Here is a 15708-nt window from a genome sequence, read left to right as displayed (position 1 = left end):
ATTTACTCTTCTCCTCTCCTCGCCTCCCCATATTTTCACTGTCGTGGGGCATGGGCATGCCCCACTGAAAATAAGGGAGTCACCTTCCTATCCGAGCCCTCTTCTTCCTATTTTATCCACCGTCTACACCCTCCCTCCCTCCCATCACTTTCTCTTGTACAGCGACTGCCCCACATGTCCAAATTTAAATCACATCAAATTTTGCCCGACCTTTTAGGCTCTCTAGAAATAATTCTTTCAGCGTAAAACCCCACGCAGCGCTTTTTAAATGCAATTTTACTTAAATCAACAGCGATAACTCCAACCTTTATTTTAGGTCCTAGTCACCGAAATCCCAGGAAAGTAAGTGGCAGGACCTGCCAGAGTATAATTAGTCTCTTAGTACTCCCGGTCGGAGTCGCCGTCGCTAGGTATGGTAACGTCGGGTCCCACTGGGGGCCCGGGGGCCAACAGGCCGGATGAACAATGGGCACAACGAACTACATACCACATGACTCATACATTATTTTTAAACCTCTGGAATAGACAGGGTATTGTCACTCGATACATAGAACATAGGCGGAGATGGAAGAAATCCCCGGAGCCGTCAGACTCTCAACATACCTATACCTATACCTATACCCTACTTTTTCGCCAGTTCTACATAGTAGCACTTTACTGTAGACCGGGGAGGACATTACTCCAGCTACACAATACCTTCAAGCTTTGGTGGACATGCTCCCGAACCAGAAAATAATCATAGGAGGGGATGTCAATTGTCGATCCCGCACCTGGCACAGCCTGACTCCGGACAGAAGCGGAACTCGGAACAGGCAAATACTAGACGAATACCTTTCCAACTCCCCGATCGTGGTGCTAAACAGGCGGCACCAACTGCCCACGTTCTGTAACACACTGTGGGAGGTCACGACCGACGTCACTCTGTCCACTAGGAACGTTGCAGGCTGTATAAAGGACTGGCTTGTTCGGGATTCGTGGACAAGTCCGATCACAGAGTGGTTACCTATCAGAAGGTCACTTGACAGAGCCCCAATATCCAAGCAAATACAAAGCCGCTATGCCATTCGCAAAGCAAATTGGGAACGTTTTAAGGAAATCCTAATACCAGCAACGGCCCAACAGCTAACTGAGACAAATCAGCTCGAGAAACCTAATAAAACCCAAATTAAAGTAACCAAGATAATAACAGAAGCCAGCAATGCAGCAATAAAAAAAAACAGATCCGGGGGGCTGTCCCCTAGTGGACCCTGGAAATTCAACAGCTCAGACGGGAAATAATTAAAAGAAGAAAACAATCCCAACGGGTAAGACGCACATGGCCGGCCCATGAGGTTGAAGCTTTAAGGGAAAGATATAGAGAAGCTAGAAACAGCTATACAAATGCGATCGTTAAGAGCAAACGCAAGGCCTGGGAGACTTTTGTCAGCACAACAGAGAACACCGAACACTGGAGGAGTGGTATACAAGATAGCCACCAGTAAACTTCCCAAGGGGGAAGTCATTTCAACCACCCAGACACCACAAGATGATTATACCACCACGTGGCAACGATCTATAAGCAATATATTGGATGCCATCTTCTCGGAACCAATAGAGCCAACACTGCCAGAGCAACTTATCATCTGTGAAGATAATGAAGCTTACTCAACAGACACTCAGGAGCCACCCTTCACACAGGATGAACTACAACAAATGGCAACCCAGATAAGAAACAATAAATATCCAGGCCTGGACTACTCAGAACCAGAAATTATTAAGAAGACTGTGGAGATCGTTCCAGACCTCCTCTTACACCTCTATAACAGCTGCTTGGCTAAAGGCATGTTCCCTAAAAAATGGAACACAGCAAAGGTAAAATTAATCCCCAAAAATTCGAACAAACCACCCCATCTGCCAAACTCCTATCGGCCAATAGCCCTACTGTCGGTTGCAAGCAAATAGAAAGATTACTCTACACAAGGATAAACCAGCATTACCAGGCAGCGAAACTCACAGAGACATCACAATACGGATTCAAGTAGGATTCCTCTACTGTGGAGGCCTTGCGTAGCCTATCGGAATCAGCAAAAAACTGTAATAATAAATATCTTCTAGTAATTTCCGTTGACTTCGCCGGGGCGTTCGACAACATTTGGTGGCCGAGCGTCCTGGCAAGACTAAGGCAGGCACACGTGCCGATCAACTTATACTCCATAATTAGGTTATATCTCTCTCTCTGAGAGACGCATCGTCGTGGAAGCACCTTATGGTAAAGTGAATCGTGGTATCCGCAGGGCTGTCTCCAGCGTTCTGTTCTGGGGCCACTCCTGTGGAACATGGTTCTGGACGGGTTCTTGGCTTTGGACCTCGGCGATGTGCGCTCCCAGGCCTTTGCCCATCATTTAGTCCTCACCATTGCTGCGGATAGCAGGGCCCAGCTAGAGGAAAAGGCCAACTAAGCAATGCTGATATTGAAAAACTGGACCAGAACTCACTGCCTGACGATTTCAACAACAAAGACGTCCTCTATCCTGCTAAAAGGCAAGCTTGGTATACGTAGGCCGCCACAAATAAAGGTGGGACCAACACAATAAAACTAATAACCCAGTTAAAATATTTAGGGGTTATACTGGATGTTAATCTTTCCCTTAAACACCATATAACTTATATCAGAGCCAAAATTAAAAGATACTCTTGATTGGTCGCTAGGATCGCCAGGCGGGACTGGGGGTTAAACCAACGCACCCTGTCATTGTTTTATAAAACAACCTTTCTACCGATCATCACTTACGCCTCAACGATGCAGTTTCCCAAAACAGTAACTGTAGTAAACCGACGCATCCTTGATGCAACGCAAAGAACCATCCTACTGACTTACACGTGCTTGTAGAACAACCAATACCCACGCACTGCAGGTCTTGGCCGAGGCTCTCCCCCTTGACTTAGAGATCACGCGCAGGGGAATGAACTACCACATAGAGAAAGGAATACCCTGTACATACCATGGCTATACTGTGGACGTTAACGCACCACGCAAAATTGAAAAAATAAGACTGCAAAAACACTTTATGCAAGTTTGGCAGGAGCATTGGGCCAACATTAGTATTGCTTTATTTTCCACCTCCCTTAACTAATATCGACCTCCAGTACTTAGAAAGCTCGCTGGAATCTATCTTCCCACTAATTCAATCTGCCGACATAGCAATGGTTTTGGGTGACTTTAACTGTCAACTGGCCAATTTAGGATCATCTTCTCCATCCCTGCAGACTAGGGCTCTCTTTAATATGCTTCACAGCTATGGTCTTGAACAAATTTACAATTTTCCAACCAGAGAAAATGCCTACCTCGACCTAATATTTTCCTCTACTCATATAGATGTTCACAATGACAACCCTATATTTCACTCGGATCATTCGCCAATTACTTTTGACATCACAGTGACCTCTCATAACTTCAAATGCAGTTCCCGTTCTCCACGATTCAATTTCAGAATGGCTGACTGGCCTCTGCTCAACCTAGCTCTAAGAAACGTAGACAAGCAGCTCGCTGACGCTATGGATGACATCGATGTGCTCGCCAGCAACCTGATTAACTGTGTCCATTCAGTTATATCTGACATTGTTCCTCAATCCCATCTTACCACACGCTCTACCTACCCGCACTGGTATAACAGCGAATTAATACATAAAATTAAATCCAAAGAATTTTATAGAAACAAATATAAGCAATCAGGTGACAGCCAATATTACGAAATATTCAACCAACTCCGCAAAGAAGTGAAAACGCTCATATTAAACTCTTACAATATGTATACAGAGTTAGTTCAGGATAGTCTGCTTACTCACAGAGATATCAAACCATTCTGGAATTTCATGAAGCATAAGAATATAACCAGTAGAAAGTTCCAACTCCATAACGCAGACGGAATTCTCTTATCGGACGAATTCAGTATTGCTCAAGAGTTTGCCAAACACTTTTCTAGAATTCAAACAAATGATACATTGAGACCTGCCTCATTTCCTGACTTCACACCTGTTAAAGATGATATCCTCATTAACCTCTTTATCACTGATGAAGATTTAAATTCGGCATTAAAAAGCATGAGAAATGACTATGCTAGAGGGCCAGATGACATTCCAGGCTTATTTTGGAAAATGACTGTCACTACATTAAAACCCCTCATACTGCGGATCTTCAACTTGAGGCTGGGGAAGTATCCTAAGCACTTTAAGCAGGTCAGTATAGTTCCTATTTTCAAAAAAGGTGATAAAAATGACGTATCTGATTACAGACCCATAACCTTGCAAAACAGCCTGGCTAAACTCTTCGACACAGCAGTACACAAACATCTCTTCGAATTCTTCAGGCCTTTCATCGATCAGAATCAACATGGTTTCTGCAGTGGCAAGTCAGTAGTCACAAATTTACTTCCTTTCTGGCAATACACCTCGGAAGCTCTTGATAACCACCTACAAGTTTATGCAGTCTACTCAGACATATCTAAGGCATTTGATAAAGTCCCGCACGAACAACTTCTGGAAAAACTTAAGCTATATGGTATCCGTGACCCTTTGCTCTCATGGCTACGCATCGTTCCTTGAGAGTTATCATCCATCAAGTGAACTCAGACTGTTTTATACCACTAAGCGGAGTACCACAAGGCTCTCAGTTAGGTCCTCTTCTCTTCATTGTTTTCGTAAATGATCTTCCTTCTTTCATCTACACCTCCAATGTTCAAGTTGCTCTCTATGCAGATGATCTTAAGATCTACTCAGCAGTGAAGGAGATTACCGATTCTCAACAGCTTCAATGTGCTCTCAATAAATTCTCTCTGTGGCTATCTCTGAATGGCTTGTCTGCTAACCCCTCGAAGTGCAAAGTAATCTCTTTCTCATCTTGCAGATCTCCACAACTAATGATTACGGAGTACACTGTTAACTCTGTGATCATCGAAAGGTGTGACCAAGTTAACGACTTGGGGAATCTCTTTTCCAGCAGTGCTAAATTCGATGCCCATGTCCTTAAAATCACCAGCAAAGCATTCAAAACACTGGGATTCATCAAACGGAACACATATAAGTTCAAAAACTACAGATATGCGGTTATCCTTTATAAAACTATTGTTCTGCCAATCCTTGAATTCAGTTCACCCATGTGGAATCCTCACACAAAGACTTTAACTAACAAAATTGAAGCAGTCCAAAAAAATTTTGTCCGTTACCTTACGTACCGCAATCTTCTATTCTATCACTCAGTGTATTATGAATCGCTGTGTGATTACTTTCATCTGAGGCCTCTGTGCACTAGAAGAGTTACTGCTGACATTGCCCTTCTAGCCAAAGTAATCACTGGAATTTATGAAGCATCTGATATCCTGAGTAAAATAAACTTCAATGCTCCCTGTAGACAAGTCAGGAACCTTACACCGTTTCGCCTTGACTCTGCCAACACGGACTTTATGAAGTTCGGTCCACTGAACAGAATCAGCAAATCAGCAAATGACTCTCTCATTGACTTCTTTGACAACTCTCAGTCACTGATGAACTCCATCGACAAGTTTACCTCTTCTCTTAAACTGCAAAGTGACTAGCTCACATCTAATTATTGTAGTTTATTATTATTTGTTATATTATTTTTTATTCTCTAACGGATTAATTATTACTTGTTTTACCAGTAACTTAACTTAATACAATCGTCTTTTGTACATATGCTTCTATTGTTTGAATCTATATCAATGTTTATCGTCCTGATGGATTTCATATTATTGTTATTATGTTTATTGATCTGATCTCAGATACACTGTTAATGGTTACCTGTTGTGTATCTTGCTATTAATAAAACTCAAATAAAGGAAATATCACCAGGAAATTCATTCCGAACATCGACAGGATGTACCCCATTCCCCCAACTTGGTTTCAACCTGGCTTATGCACCACCTATTTACTGACTGGACACAGGGCCTTTAAAGCCAAGTTGACAGCGCTGGGAATTGAGGAGGATCCGAGCTGCGCCTGTGGGGAGCACATTATGTACGATTGCACACATTATGAGGACCTCAGGTGCAGACTGATCACCGCGGTACACTACCTCACCAAGAACCTGGAATCTATTGGACTCACTAGAGGAATATAGGGCACTAAAGGAATATGCACAGAAACTATTTGCTAGGCGTAAAACACTGATAGCCATCATCAGAAGAAACAGATAAAAAAAAAAGAGATACAGTGCACGCGTGGAGAGGACTCAAGGAGAACCTCCCTCAGGAACCTGCTCACTACTAATAATCCAATACCTAGCGAACGGAAGAATAACCCCACGGAGAAGCGGATCTTCCCATGATGAACAGAACCGCAGCCATTGATAACGGACTGACAACGGACCTGACCAGTTTTCTTAGCTGGGGAGGATAAACCTGGATACTAAAACCGATGACAGAGAAGATCGACGAAGATATGGAAACTCCAAGTTTCCGCCTTGATGGAGCCATATTGGCTCAAGGGTCTGTGCGGTGCAACCCTTTTTTCTCCTACACCCGGCAAGGGGGGGGAGGTGACGGCTCGCTGTCTCCTCTCTCCCTTGCCACACCATTCATTCCCTCTGGTGAGGCATGGGCATGCCTCACTAAATAATTGGGGGTAACCTACCCTATCGACCCTCTTCTTCCTATTTCACCCCTCAGCCTTCACTCTCCCCTCCCAGCACTTTTTCTTGCACAGTGTATAGCCCTAAACGTCCAAATTTAAAATACAGCAAAATATTTTTGCCCGACCTTTTAGGCACTTCAGAAACAGGCCTTTAGCGTCAAACCCAATATTAGCGCTTTAATGTAACTGAACAATTTAATGAACTTTAATGTAACTGAACTTTAATATAACTAAAATCAACCGCGTTCGTTCCAAATTTCTTTTAAGTCCTAGCCACTAAAATCCCAGGAAAGTAAGTGGCAGGAACTGCCAGAGTACAATTGACTCGCTGGTAACACCCGGCTAGCCTCCACGTGGCGAGGTAGGGACAACGTCGGGTTCCATTAGGCCCTGGTGGCCAATAAGCCGGATAAACAATGGGCACAACATATAACACTATTCACGACCCACACACTTCTAAATCTCTGGCTTTGACAGGGTACTGTCACCGATACATATTTGCGGAGATGGGAGAAATCCCAGGAGCCGCTAGACCCTCAATATACCTCATACCCTACTCTTCGATCGGCCACCAAGACCAAATCCATCTTGCTTAAGGGCTACCTAATCCCAACTAGACCGGCGCAAATAACAATCAACAATAGTACAATTAAGCTAGACACAGAACTAAAGTACCTGGGAGTTATCCTGGACCGTAATCTATCTTTCACCCAACACCTAAAATATATACAGGCTAAGATGAAAAAAATACGCTGCCATGCTTGCCAGAGTCACAAGTCGCGACTGGGGCCTAAAGAGGTGCACCCTTGTGATCCTTTATAAAGCAGCCATTATCCCAGCAATCACATACGTCTCCAGTGTCAGGTTCCACAAAGCCTCAACAGTGGTAAACCTCTGACGACTGGTTATTATACATTGACCCATCCCATTGACCCTCACCCGAGCATGCAAGACAGTCTCTATCCATGCACTACAAGTGATCACGGGTGCTCTCTCTCTTAATGTTGAGGTGACTCGCACCGGCATGCTTCAGCAACTCAGACGTGGCAACGCCACAACCTTCCAGGACCACACCACGGACCCGGCAAATAACTGTAAAATTGAGAAGTACAGGCTGCAAACCTACTTAACATCAATATGGCAACAACGCTAGACGATGTCTGGCAAAGGAGACGTCACCCGAAGGTTCCTTCCGAACTTGCAACGAGTATACCCGAAATATCCGTCATGGCTCTGCCCTGGTCTCCATGTCACCTACCTTCTCACTGGACATGGAACCATCCGCTATAAGCTTAACCTCCTCGTACTAACAGATAAGCCAGCATGTGCGTGTGGCTCGCTTGAAACCTGGGACCACCTGCTGCACGAGTGTGAGTTGTATGAAGATCTTCGGGGTTACTTCATCACACGAGTCCGCTTCAACCCTAAAAACCAAGATCTACCTACTAGAAGACGAGGCAACCTACAATGCCCTCACTAACTTTGCACAGTGCTTATTTACAAGTTTACAGGCTCTACCTATGCCACCAAACCCAGAACAACCAGAATAAAACAGCATACATATATACTGAAATTGAAGCCCCACGGACTTAGTGGTAGCCTACAAACTAAGCGAACAGAAGCGCAATAATCCCTAACAAAACCCAAAAGAACATATGCTGCAAGAATGAACATCGGAGACCGCCTCGAATTTCGCTACAACCACAGCAGCCTGATGCACTAAGAGAAAGCTTCACCAATCAGCTGTGACTAAACCTCACTTCTAAATATTGATCCTTGGACGGGACATTAATCCCATGAGAGAACTGAAACAACGAATGACATCACCTGCATGGGCCGCAATCGAACTTACACCCAAACCCTGGCTGATTGTCCGGATTTCCTACTTGCCGATCTGTGGACGGGGTCACCACCGACGATGACAAACCCATTGAACAACGATCAACCGACGGGACTTGTGTCCCATGAGTCAATACGTAACCAGGACTTACACAAATCACTACCAAACCTAGAACAAAACCTTGGATGGAAACACCCTCGCTGGCCCTCCTGGGCTCCCGGTTGACACAACCCTGTTACCTCGGCACCTGGCCTGCAGCCTCTTGCATCCACGCCCTATTGGCGATCTGGGCCGGTCCCCTTGTCTGGCCTACTATTTTTCCCGGTGAGAAGGAGGCGGTTTTGCTGTCTCCTCCCCCTTCTGCCACCCCTTTTTTCCCTCTGGTGGGGCAATGGCATGCCCCACTGTAAACTGGAGTTGCCTTCCCTTTCGGCTCCATATTTCTATCTTATTCCCCCCAGTCTCCAGCCTTCTCCACTCTATCACTCTGTTTGACAGCAACGTGAACACGCCCCACACAATCTAAAGTCATCAATTTAAATGAAGCGCCTCCGTAGCCAGGTGGGAAGGAGCAGCAGTGCGTAGCACACGCTTCTTGATTAGACCGGGGTTCGAGCCTGTCACTACCAATTATGGAGGATGCGGAAAGGTCAGGGAATGACCACCACATATCCCCAGAGCAATATGGCTTTAGTTGCTAATGCTCCTAAAAACCAAATAACAAACAAACAAACAAGCGCTTCCCGCGACGCGTACGAGATCATAATTTTGTTTTAAGGTCCTAGCCACTGAAATCTCAAGAAATTAGGTGGCAGGACCTGCTAGAGTGAACTATAGACTAGTAGGTACCTGGTTTACCTCCACGGGGCGAAAGTGGGACAACTTCGGGCCTCAGTAGTGGTATGGCGACTAAACCACTACAAGAACAATGGTACACAACACTACACATGTACAATATCCATACACCTTTAAATCTCTGGCTTTTCCAGTCAACTGGTTCACCCACAATGTAAACTACGCGGAGATGGTGGTAATCCCTGGTGCCGTTTGACACTAAACAAAATTTACCCTACTCTTCGCCTTGTGAGGCATGGGCCTGCCCCACTGACTTTTGGGGTTATCTTCACTATTGACCTCTGTATGTATCTCTCACATCCTCTCACATCTCTACATTTAACTCTTAACCACACAACCAAGCTGGTTGTGTTCTATACATAATTCAACCAGCTGGGAGGTTCGGTGTTGGGTTATTACACTAACAATAACTTAATACTTTAGAATCGTAATTTGCAAACTGTAATTGTAATATTGGTAATTATAATTGTAAAAATTTGGTAATTGTAATTGTAAAAATTTGGTAATTGTATTATTTGTAATTGTAATATTCTAAATTATTCAGTTTGTAACCTTTTCTATTTTCTGTGTCCCAAACAGATGTCTGATGATCAGTATCGGTATGATTCCCGAAACTTCACTTTACAGTAATGTAGGCGAACAGCCTAATAAACTATATTATTAATTTCACGTGGCATAAGAGTAGTATTAATATAAGAATAACCTTAATGGAAAACAACCACGTATCGTTCTTCCCTAACTATATTGAAAGGTTCCAACAAAGATATCCTAACAGCCAGCAAGGATTTTGACACATATGTTTTTCATTTTGAGTCAAATAAGGCACTGTAAAATTCTCTGTTTCATTTCTTCGCTTTTTAAAAAATATTAGTGATATATAGAAATACTTCTTAAAATTTCGGAAAAGTCTAGTGAATCCCATCTGTTTCTTCCTTTCTTATATGAGAGCATATCGCAAAAAAGAAACGTAAAAAACATTCATTTGATTGTACAACTACATATATACTTACCCTAGGAGGAAGCATACTATATGACTTGACAATTTGGTCCATGTTCTCGGCTGAAATAGAAAATCAAACTACTGTAATATAATTTTTGCAGCAGGACTGATTCGTATTATTTTAGAAAATTAAGAAACATACAACAAAAAAACAAAACAAGCTCATCATAAGAAATACTACTGAAATCTGTCCCTACCATTTTCCCAACTACTGTCCTATTTGCAGTTCACATTGCTCTGGTCTGATTTTCTTCAGAAATGTTTTCTAAAAATGTTTTGCTATTAACCACATACCACAAACACACTGAAAATATAGCAAGTGAGGGCGGAGGCAGTCTTAAAAATGGTATTTTAGTTTTAATTCTCTGTTTCTCTTTTGTTCGAATTATGAATATTCATTCATAGCTAGTGTTACCTAGTGGCATAGTAGTTAGGGTAAGGCGCCATCGGTGATCTCCCACAACTGTGCCATCAGCGTGTGTGTGTGGCGCATAGGTATAGGTATATTTGGGTCTAAAGGCTCCTGGGATTTCTCCCATCTCCGCGTATGTACACTGTATCGGACAAGCCAGGGATTTAAAAGTATATGGGTCATGTGGTACGTAGCATGTTGTGCCCTTGTTCATCCGGCCTGTTAGCCACCGGGCCCCTAATGGAACCCGACGTTACCATACCTCGCCACGGGGAGGCCGGCCTCCTGTTACCTATATAGTAACACATAAGCTTGCTTTCTTGCCTCATTTGCCACTCCTGTTATTAATGCATCAACACCGATCTGACTCTTAATCACTACTGGTTCCTCGCTGCCGTTATATGTGCAAATCACTTGTGTAAGTCTAATTCATAGTGTTAATATTGGTTAGTTGGTCACAGAATTCCTAATGTAGGATCGCAACAAGAATTGTTTTCTGAGTCTCTTTGGCTCAAAAAGAGGCAGTTCTTCGATTTCAGAACTGCTACCTCTTCCTCTTTGCTTAGCACAATTAATAGCTACTTCTGCTTGCATTTGAAATTTCCTCAAAATCGTCGAGTTTATTTCAGCATGTTAGATCGACGTATATGTTGGCTTGCACGATAAGCGCAGAAGTTCGGATATCTCCCTCCTCCTCCCTCCCAATACCTCAAGAATTAAATGAGTTTAGTCCTCAGCCAGATACAAAGGAACGAAAGCTATACAGAAGCCAGGGGAGCACAAAAATATAAGTAAGAGTCAGTATGGATTGTAATACAGAACTGTGGATTTCGAAGAATTTTGAAAAAGTTAGCAAGAAATTTTAGAACAGGAGTAAAAGAACTTTTTTGTAGGATGTTAAAGTAAAAAAAAAAGCAAATGCTAACTTTGTCTTACAGAGTGCAAACATTAGCTATTGTTTTACACATACGAAATTATTCATATATTGAAAAATACAATTAAATTAAACAATCATTAATCAGCATTTTATTTTGATATTCTAAAATTAATTCCAGGTAGAATAAACAATCTTTATGGACCACGCACTTAAGACCTGTGCTAGCGTACATGATAGAAACTACTGATATTCAGGTGAGACATTGGCATCTCAGGAGATCGCTCGGTTCTCTCGTCCTTAAGGTCAGCCCTGACACGGTAAATTTAAAAAGTGCTTCTCACTGTTTCAATTTACCGTGTCAGGGCTGACCTTTACTTTAGTTCAAAAGTATTTCAATATACCAGAAATTAATAAAATTTATAAATACAATATAAAGTAAATAGCATTTAGTTTTAGTTTCTGAGGTGATTTGATTGCTGAAATAGTATTAGCATTAGCCATATGGTCCAAGTAAGCCTCAGGCTTTTAAAGTCAAATATATTAATAAAATAAAATATGCTAACCATTTGGCTCCCTCCTCACGTAGATGTCTATCCAGCTGATTTTAATTTTCCCAAGCTTCAACGGCCCATGGAGGTAACTTATTCCAGTAATTTAAGTACATAATTTAAACAATAAACTCGATCCAGGAATTGTTCGTTTATTAGTTAATTACAATTATCCTTTTTATTGTAATATTTCTTGTCTTTTCTGTTTTTAGCCAAGTCCATGTATAGAATAGTTAAGAGCTATTCTTCTTTCATCTATTGCTATAACTTAGATTATATTCTGCAATTTTTTGTGTATTCCTGGGATTTAATTATAATCAACTTCATAAATATTAATTATGATTATTTCAATGATGGCTGGTACTTCTACGAAACTGTTGGCGTTTCAAGGACGCTGACAGCTTGAGACCCTTGGACTCGTTTCTGCCCTCAAGTTTTTTGAATGTAAGATATAAAAATAAGTTTTTTGAATGTAAGATATAAAAATAAGTTTTTTGAAAATAAGATATAATCACAAAGAATTTCTTACGATTTGCTTCACTGAAATCAGAACGGACATTACATTAAACCGAAATTAATTTGCGTTTAGAATTTTATTATAATTTCAGTAAATTAATAAGAGGAGTTTTACTAATATTATTATCAACGTAGAACATATTGAGTATTACAGCTCTGATTCATACTATCTAATTATAATTTCAATAGTTTCAGTGCTTCAAAGCTGTACGAACCTTTTAACTCTGTATATATTAAATGTTCGAAACCTTTTAACTCTGGGAATATTAAATGTTCGAAATTCATCATCCAATTTTGGACAGTTTTTAATTTTAAAGATTTCTTTTAAAGGTCGACCAATGACAGCAGCAATTCTAGGAGTATAGATTCAATTTACGAATATATACTCGTAGAATTCGTATTCGTAGGAATGGAATTATATTCATACAAATGTTATTCCATTCCTTTTCGAGAAAGACCTTTAGATACGTCAGATTTGTTGGTTGCTGAGACGTACTTCAGGCGTGTTATTTTAGATGATTGCAAAAATGCTTGATGGGATTCCAGCCAGATGACTGTGAGGGCCCTATCAGATGCTGCATATTGGAGAGCTCTGCATGCAATTACTATTTATTTATTTATTCATTCAGTTGATTGCAATTACAATCGCTCCTTGTACGGCGTGCAAGCCAGAGGGCTGGCATCATGGTCTTGGAATAGTTCATTTTCGTGCGCTTACGAAATCAGCATTATGGAACGAACCTGGTCTACAGGAATGTTCAAATATTGTACATCCTCCAGGTGACATCAGCTTTCAAAACAACAAAAGGTGCCGTACTGCGAAAGAAGCTAAAAGACGATAATTCAACAAAACCACCATGCAGACAGGTGGATATATTCGGAATTCATTGCTTCTTGAGGTTTCTTCCGCACCTTAAGCGTCCACCAATGCCAAATAACATCAGCTGTGATCTGACCACAGTAAATGTTTCCAGTACCATGCCAGCAATCGTCGTTTTCGACACTACTGGAAATAAATTCGTCTGTTAGCTCAAGCACGAGAGATTTGCAGATTGCCATTCAACTGCGTATGTTAATTTTCATGAACTCACTGTGTGCTGTCCTTCGAATCCCGTTTCGACAGGATAAATTGTTACGAGTTCCTTACATCTTGGCAAAGTTAGTCAGTGTCTTGAGCGAGAATTACATGGTTCACTTCTTCCCTCTCCCAGATTTTTCATCCTTTGGAATTTATTCTCCAACCTAATCTGTAGTTGTTCAGTATAAACAGTTACAATTACTTATTTTTTTCTAAAACACAGAAACAGTTAACGTTGACAGTTAATCAGCAGATTCGGTTGTTTGGAATTTTCGCCGGAGGAAACTAAAACATGAGGGATAAGCGTAACGTATCTGTAAATTTCATATTCCATCGTTAGTTTTTCTCCCGGAAACTCTCACGAGATTCCGGGAGAAAAATCCATGCTACTATGCAATTTACCATACAGGAATTTAAAAAAAAATGTCTCAATGAATCAAGTTGTAGCTACAAACGTTGGTTACACGAATAAATGTTGATTAAAATGAGAAATTATTTACTTGTGGGTGACGTGCAGATACAAATAAAATTTAAAACTGTTTGCTACAATTGATTTGATAGTAGTTCACCCACGCTAAACAGGTAAGCTATCCTTCACAGGCCCACTGAGTTCATACAAAGCACGAAATCTTGTATTTCTGCCTTCTCACATAGTACCTTTTGATAGACTTCACCTAAGTAACAAAATGCCATTGCTTCCTTCAATACTATTCGCTAATGGGGGAAGGAGGTAAAGTGAATCGATAATAAAACAACAGTCAATAATTTGAGGTTTGCAGGTTTTCCTAATTTTTTTTGCATAGCACATACAGTATTTAACAGTTGACAGAATTTTTAAAAATTATTTAATTTTAAATCGAGATGGTTAATTAAATTTTATATTAAATTTTAACTAACCATATAAATTCTTAATAATAGATAAACTAGCTAATATTCTTGTCAAAAACATTTTAAGATATCTCTGTGACGTATCCTCGCTAAAATTTTACGATAAACCAGAATATTTTCATAGCTAAAGGGAATATTAGAGATTTAGAACTCACAAAAAATGAGAAATCTCCCCTCCCCCTAAGTATTATATTTCTAGAGCTGAGAAGATAGTATGGACAAATAGACGACTTGACCAACGGACCTAACTTTTGTCTTACAGTAAGAAAAACATATTTATTTATTTCTGAAATTCATTACGTTTTCAGCTGATAAAAATTGCGAATTAAAATAAAAGAACCATCTGAATAGAAAATAAGCATTTGAACATTCAGGTAACTTACGCACACATCCAATTTTCATTCCGCAGCTCACGAGATTCTGAAACATTTCAGAATTTTTTTGAGCATCACCACATGAAAAGTAAAAAAGGAGGGCAAAAAGTAAAAACATTTCTGGTAATTAAATTTTCTGCAATGGGATTTTGCTGTTTAGTGTCCTGTAGAGATATGTGTCAAAGTGCTTTTATACTTTACCTTGGAATGGTGCAACAAAAGAAAATAGTTTTATAGCATCCACCACTAAACACCCTTGGACAATGAGAACAAATAGAAGTTTGACGCAAAACGTGCAAGCAGTATTTTTTCAGCTGACTTGAGATTTTCTTGATGTTGCATTAATGAAAAAAAATGGAGTGAAATCGAAGACTTGCTTTCAATTAAAATGCGAACGTCGAGATAGCGTGAGAGAACAGGTCACGACATGATGAAGACTGGTGTAGTTCCGCTAACTTTTGACACCTTGTGGAAAAGTAAATATGCCTTGTTTTCAATTTTCGCTGCAGACTTAATCGTCCTTTTTATGGCTTTTTGTGACTATGTGGTTCAGAGCAGTAATGAAGATCATCACGGGCTCTGTTTCATGGGCTCGAGGTTACTCTGGCCCATGAAACAGAGCCCGTGATGATCTTCAATCTCAATAACTGCCATTGTATTATCTAGGCCAGGTCTGGATTATAGTTCTTATTATAA

At 40.9% G+C, this 15708-nt stretch overlaps 1 protein-coding gene across 1 annotated transcript in view; it reads right to left on the bottom strand.

Annotated features, from left to right (window-relative positions):
* LOC150076199 (uncharacterized) overlaps nt 1-15114 on the bottom strand; it is a 37509-nt gene extending 22395 nt beyond the window's left edge. The window contains exons 1-2 of the mRNA XM_090387282.1: nt 15022-15114; nt 10330-10379 (exon numbers count right to left, since the gene is read on the bottom strand). Coding sequence (XP_090243408.1) covers nt 10330-10379; nt 15022-15067 — 96 coding nt within the window. The 5' untranslated portion in view covers nt 15068-15114. The remainder of the gene's footprint in view (nt 1-10329; nt 10380-15021) is intronic.
* Between the last annotated feature and the right edge of the window lie 594 nt (nt 15115-15708).

This window comes from Mastigoproctus giganteus, chromosome 13, assembly GCF_048544385.1.
Source record: "Mastigoproctus giganteus isolate SK-2022 chromosome 13, ASM4854438v1, whole genome shotgun sequence".
Classification (NCBI taxonomy): domain Eukaryota; kingdom Metazoa; phylum Arthropoda; class Arachnida; order Uropygi; family Thelyphonidae; genus Mastigoproctus; species Mastigoproctus giganteus.
Note: the sequence above shows the minus strand (reverse complement) of the source record. Positions and strands in the feature narration are given on the sequence as shown.